Raw genomic sequence first — 7,500 nt, 5'->3', positions numbered from 1 at the left:
TGGTTGTACATCTCCAGTGAGTTATGAGATAAGGTACCAGTAATATTTCTTTCTCATTATCATAGTGTTTTGCTTCTATTGAGTTGTACTTTTATGATAACACTACCCTTGTGAAACAGTTTACCATGTTAAATTTACTCCTTAATGAGAATAGAATTTGAACTCTGGAAATTATCAGGTATTATGAGGGCATAAACAATGGTGTATAAATAAAGTTATTTGGCATTAATAACAACTTGAAACTCTAAATGTCCAAACTCTGATACTTCTGTCTCTATCCTGTATAGAACCAAAATGACCTAAATAGGACCTATAGGCTACATATGTTTAATTCGCTCTTTCACAAATGCATATTATCGTTGATAGATGATATTGATACCATTCTACTGCAGTCTGTATTCTTTGCCAGAAATTGACATTTTGATACTTATTGTAAATATATATAGCTCTGTTTTGTATGAATCTCTAAATAGCCTAACTGATGAAGAAATACAATGAATGCTCAACATATTTATAATTATGTTGTGGTGAATAGTTCAGTGATGCTTGGCAGCTGGAATATTACCTTGAGAGCATTGCTGTAAGCCAGGCAGTAGGGTAAACAGTCTGATTTTTTTGTAAGCCACATGGTCAGTGGGTTTAACTGACTATAGAGAGTGCTTAGAGCATGTATTTTTATTGCACCAAGTGTAGACTTCGGTCAACAGTTTCATTATAACGCCCACTCTTGACACAAAATGGCTGGATCAATTTAACCCAATGGCATGGGGTACATGCACTGTGCACTTGTATACTTTTTCTCTTGCTTGTATATATATGTAGATAACTTCACTAGTTTTAGTCACTCAGGAGTTAATTACTAGAACTACTCAATCTCACCTGTTTATTCCAAGTTATTATCATTATTATCACCATCATCGTTATTATTATTAATAATCTTTATATCATTTACAGAGTAGAAAAATATAGCCAAAGATGGATCAGTCTCCAGTGCCCCCGACTACCTGTTACTCAGTTGTGAATGTACAAAATTTTAGTGAAGAGAATGGTACAGCGGAGATTGTTTCCTCAAGTGAGATAACCATGAAGATTGAGAACATATCTGAAGAGAATCTCATCCAAGAATGTCTGGCCATTGACGGCCTCGAAAATGACGGCGAGCTCACAACTATCAAGGAGGATGTGGAGGACAGCGATAAATACAGCAATGAAGAAAATGTCGGCGAGGGCTCGGACAGTTCTCGGCGACTCTTAAGACGGAAAAAGGGGAAGAGACCAAGGAAGACCTATGAAAAAATACAGCGATTAACCAGAATTTACACATGCGTGGACTGTCCTGAGACATTTTCACGCCTCAGTCAGTTACGAGCTCATTCTAGGGTACACACAGAAGATCAGACTGAGGCAAGTGTAAATATTGTAAATATTTTATTGATAAATAAGATTTTGTGTAATGATGCATGCACTGGCTGTCTGTTCAGCAATATAAACAAGTAAAAGTTTAGATTAAGGGAAATGTCATTTACCATGCTAGTTATTTATAATATAATAATGATTAATATTATTGTTATTATTCTTGTATTTTTTTCACCATAACCACCATCACCACCAACCATCACCACCAACCATCACCACCACCACCACCACCACCACCACCAACCACCATTATATACATACATATATGTATATTATATATATATATATATATATATATATATATATATATATATATATATATATGTTTATATATGTATATGTATACATACACATACACATACACATACACATACACATACACATACACATACATATACATATACATACACACACACACACACACACACACACACACACACACACACACACACACACACACACACACACCACACACACACACACACACACACACATATATAATATATATATATATATATATATATATATATTATGTATATATATATATATATATATAAATGCATTCATGTTACATTTATATGTGTAGGTGTATGAATATACATATACAAATATATATACATATACAAGTATACATATACATATACAAGTATACATACACATACATATGAATATGCATATATATATATATATATATATATATATATATATATATATATATATATATATATATATATATATATTTAATGAAGTATCTCTAGTAGTTTTAGTATGAGTAGTATATGATTAGCATATATGCTATTATGGTATTTATACAAATAGAGTATTTAATAAAGATAACACTTACACCTTATCTAAAAATCGTAACTGCTTTATGTTTTGGAAAACTAACTATTATTTTTCTTTCAGAAATATGACTGTGATCTGTGCGAGGAAGTCTTCGACAGGTTAAAGCGCTTGATGTCCCACCGCAAAAAGCACCATCGCGCAAGCCTGTCATGCAAAATGTGTTCCAGCAAATTCACACATTATGCTAGCTACAGAATACACATGAGAGTCCATAAAGGGGAGAAGCCTTACGTGTGCCAGGAGTGCGGTGCAGCTTTTGTTCAAAGTGGGCATCTAAATATACACAAGAGGACCCACACAGGTGAAAAGCCATATACGTGTGACATTTGCAATAGTAATTTCAAACAGATATCTCACCTCAAAACTCATGTTCGAACTCACACACAAGATAAACCCTATCAGTGTGATCAGTGTGAGGCATCATTCACACAAAATAGTAGTCTGAAAAGGCACAGGCGATCTCACACTGGGGAGAAACCTTACAAATGTGCTTTCTGTGATATGACCTTTGTAGTAAAGAGCAATATGCAAAGACATTTATATACACATACCGGTGAAAAGCCGTACCAGTGCGACTTGTGTCCAGCCTCCTTTGGACAAGCTATAGACTTAAAGAGGCACAAAATTAGCCATACAGGTATTAAGCCATTTAAGTGTGACCGTTGCGATGCAGCTTTCAGTCGTAAAAATAATCTCAAGTGGCATCAGATGACCCATAATGGAAATACTCCATTTAGATGTGAAGTTTGTCAGGTTGGGTTTTCCTCGCCGGGGGATCTCAAAGTACACAAAAGAATACATGCCCCACCGAAACCGTTTCGCTGCGAGTTGTGTCCAGCGTCTTTCCAGCAGTTCAGTTCCCTCACACGTCATAAAATGATTCACACTGGTGAGAGGCCTTTGCGCAAGAAGCCAGAAAACAAGCCTGGATCTTTCAAAGAAACTGGTATTAAACCGTATGCATGTGAGATTTGTAATGCAACTTTCTGTGAGAAAAGAAATCTTAAAAGACATATCATATCATTACATGATAATGTTCGGAAACTTGGGGGTGGTTCAGTTGCCGATTCTGATTTGAAGGAAGACGGAATACTTGAAAAGTTTATTAAAGTTCAACAGCCTGCTCAGGTGAAGAAAAAACCCGCAGAGCAAATTACATACACCATAAATTACCAAAATCCCGTTGTCATTACCCAGCCAGAACAGCAGCAGTTACAGCAGCCGGAAGCACAGCAAGAAATACAGCAGCAGAGCATCACCCTTCAGCACGTTGTCATCCAGCAGCCCCTGAACAGCGAGGAATCTGTAAGCGGAACGCAGACCATTACTCAAATGCCACAGCTGATGCTCGCCCAGGGCCCGGGCCAACCACCCAAGCCGGCAAAACTGGCGAACAACTGCCAGAACCACCATGCTCATGTTCTCACCTTCATCGAGGGGAGCTACAATCAGTGGCAAACGTGGTGTTTCTGTGACCCCCCTAACATAGTAGACCAGTCTAGTCAAATTATCAGCACCGTCCCTGCGGCCAGTGCCATAATTGCCACACCACCATCCACTGTCGTCCCGCCAGATTCCTCTTCCTCCTCCCCAGCCACAGTCACCTCTGCTGTTGCAGTGTCCTCGATTGCCAACTCACAGTGCACCAACGTTGAGCAGCTGGAAGGCCAGATCATCCCTGCACAAATACAGGTTCAGCTCCCTGTCGGTAATACTCAAGCAGGTGGAGTGATTAGAGAAGATGTACTTAGGGGATGGCTTGGTGGCTGGAATAAATGTTAATATGTATAGCTGGTAGATATTTATTGAATTTTACAAAGTATAGGATATTTTATTGATTTATATCAGATGATTTATGATAAAGTTTGTAAGTTACAGAGTGTAAATGATTTTTTTTTTTAAAGAATTTAAGTAATTTTGGGTCGAACTCTTGTTCACTATGTTGAATTAAATTCAGTCTGAACCAAAATTGATGTGCATAAGCACATTACAAATTACACATTCAGTTTTAATAGTTATAATCAGACTAGTTATGTTTCCATGTAATACACACAAGTAGACTGATATATAGGCATGAAGGCAGGTAGACATACAAACAGAAACAGAAAAATATTACTTGTGTGTATGTATGTGTATATGATGTGCGCAGTGTGTGTTTATATGTTTCTTTCTGCATTGACCGTAGATTTGGAAAGTAAACAAAATTATAAAGTTTAAAACATGTGCATTCCATGTATAATGGATGTTAAGGAGCCACATTCCCAGCCAGTGAAAAGTTAATCATCATTTCAGCCTAGATGTCATGACCCACACTTCTTAATCTAGTTGACAATGATTTAATTGTAGAAAGCAAATATCAGATAGTCATATGAAGGGCAGACTGGAAATTCTCCAAACTTTAGGTAACTTACGTAGGGAATCTCGAGAGGATCAAATTGTCCAGTGCTTTGCCAGTTTCCGAAAATTTGATTCTTGTATCCGTCAGAAGTAATAGCTATGTATTATGGACGGGATACATGAAACCATTAACTTCCTTCAGTGTACAAACAACCTCTCCTTGTTTCCTCAGCTGTGTTGATTATCTATCTTTCTGAAGCGTGTAACCTCTTTGAAGATCTGTATAACCTTATCACGTGCAAGATCTCATTATTTTGTTCTATATAAATAGCACAAAATATATTAATATATGTATTGCTTCCATGAATCAGATACCCCCTACTACTGTTACCTGCACAACTGATATATATTTTCATTGGATATTTTGTACTCATTCATCTAGATAACTAACTATTACAATATATATGAATTGTATTTGTGTTATGGGTGTTGTTTTTGTACTGTGGTTTGCTGCCACTTACATTTGATAGTGTTGTGTAGTGATAATATGGTGTCAGGAAGCTTGTAGTGCTTTTTATATCACAACTAGTAAGAAGGGGTGTGATGCAGTAGGTCAGGACTTCACTGTTTTATGTAGTTGAAATAATGTTTGTTTACAGTTTACAGGATTTATCAAATATCAAAATGTAGAGAAGATATATATATATATATATATACAGTATATGTATGTACATGTGTATATAAGAAATTAGTTTTTTTTCTGCATTTTCCGTTGAGTTAGTGGAGATTTGTATCCAACATTTATCCTAGATTGCAGGGAGAGATATGAATCTCTTAAAAAAATATATATATATATGTATATACATATGTCGGCTACGGGCAGGTCTATCTTTGCTTCATGAAGTAGCTTGTCAGTGATGGTTATCTGTATGTTCTCTCCAGGTTCATGCCATAACCAAACCCAAAAGAGTTGAGTTACTAGTTAATAACTTTCTATATTTATATATTTGTTTTGTTCTTATTGGCTTATAGTGCTGTATGACCTCGATGTCTAGCACATGTACTTGTTTTAACCATTGACCATTTATCGGCTTGCAACATGAGAATCCACATATTCACATGAAAAGAGTAGTTGTGAGTGTCTCTTCTTAATGCACATAACAGAATTTGTAAAAAGTCAATTAGACTGAAACATTGCAGTCAATTAGAGATGGTGTATAATGGTTTCAGATATACAGAAATGTTATAATATGAACAAAAGGAAGATTATTAGAAGTAATGGATCATGAAGGTGGAACTTAATAGTACATTTACTTATCAACACAGGCAAGAAATTACAGACAGAGTGTATTCTTGCAATATTTCATGTAGTTGATGTCATTCATAATCAAATGCATAATCTTTGGCAGAATATGTTTGGCATACTTCTTGAATGTTAAAAATGTTATTGTTGTTATTTTCTCACTTTTATTGTAATGTTTTTCATCATGATCATTACTGCCATTCATAACAATCATAATTTTCATTCATTACCATCATCAGTGTCATTCTCATAATCTTCATTGGGATATTTAGTTACCTCTCTACCTTCGCCTTTTCACCGTTTTCAGCATCATCCACTCATTGATCATTATATTAGAAAGATAATTTTTATGTTACATTGTAAAATAAATTGTGTTAATGCATCAGGCCATATTCATATGGACGCTCAGTTTTAAAGTTGATAATGTTTTGTAAAGATTTACAAATTGTTGTATCTGGGAATAAGTTGTAGCCATGAGATGTGAAAAAAATAGTTGTATGATTGGCAGTTATGTTACGAAAATAGTAATTAAGGAAATGTCTTAATTGGTTATATTGGTTGACAATATGTTGCTGTTCATATTAATTGACCAAGTTATGAAATAAATTACATATGCGGATCATAGATTACATGGATGATGGATGTATGAGTATAATAATACTGTATTTAGAACTTAGTGATAATGACTTGGGGAAAAAAATATATAAGCTTATGTTTTTTACACGGATATGTAGGTGCTTTTTTATGTTAGTTTTATAAAGGGAACTAAGATTTATCACACTGAAGTTGCATTTGAAGGCAAGTCATTTTTCATATGACATGTGAGATTGGACTAGCCAGTCTCCATGCATTGCTCATAACTGCCAGCATTATTATAGAAGAAATGTTTGAAGGATAAAGCATTTATTACAATTCTGGAATTTATTCGTCAAAATCCAGTACCTATATGGGATGGTTTATCAGTCGTAAAATTCTGACAACAGAAGGAATCCGCGAATGCATTTGACAGAGTTGGAAAGTGATGTTTATAATGTTGTTAGCCAAGACCAAACTGTATCAAAAACCCCGTAGGAATCTCCATGACTCAAAAGGCATCTTGTAGTCGTAAGGTTACTCAGATAATCCTGCCAAGATTTTTGTAACAATTTTATTGTTTAGAAGCATTACTTGAATGTGTAGATGCAGTTGTTGTAACAATGTTGTACGTGGCCATTTGCTGTTTACTGTTAGGGATATCTGTGGTTAATTTTATCGGAAGCTGAGTAGAATAAGCCTGAAGCAGTGATTCATTGCGAAATGTGTAAGTTTGGAAAAAAAACAGACGTGGTAACACAGAGTTTGTTGTAGAGAAAAGTACAATTGGTCTTAAAATGATTCAGAAAATATCCAAAGTTCATTCCATTTATATATAGAGACATAACAGTCATCATCAAAATCATAAGAACACGTTTTGTTTATTTCTCTTTCCTCCTGTCAGGCATTAGAAGCAGTGACAGTGCTCTTGTGGTCACTTTCTTTTCCTTTTGTCTTTTCTTTAATGTAATTTACAGCATTAGACATACAGTATGTACCTGCACATTATACACACCATCATAATC

General features: G+C 35.2%; 1 protein-coding gene across 1 annotated transcript in view; it reads left to right on the top strand.

Annotated features, from left to right (window-relative positions):
• Positions 1–7,500, top strand: part of LOC119574614 (zinc finger protein 431-like) — a 9,370-nt gene that overhangs the window by 1,488 nt on the left and 382 nt on the right. The window contains exons 2-3 of the mRNA XM_037921960.1: positions 955–1,404; positions 2,323–7,500. The exon at positions 2,323–7,500 is cut by the window's right edge and continues 382 nt beyond it. Of these exons, the coding sequence (XP_037777888.1) occupies positions 976–1,404; positions 2,323–4,044 (2,151 nt within the window). The 5' untranslated portion in view covers positions 955–975 and the 3' untranslated portion in view covers positions 4,045–7,500. The remainder of the gene's footprint in view (positions 1–954; positions 1,405–2,322) is intronic.

Source organism: Penaeus monodon, chromosome 6 (assembly GCF_015228065.2).
Source record: "Penaeus monodon isolate SGIC_2016 chromosome 6, NSTDA_Pmon_1, whole genome shotgun sequence".
Classification (NCBI taxonomy): Eukaryota; Metazoa; Arthropoda; class Malacostraca; order Decapoda; family Penaeidae; genus Penaeus; species Penaeus monodon.
The sequence above is the reverse complement of the archived record's forward strand: the minus strand, read 5'-3'. Positions and strand labels throughout refer to the sequence as shown.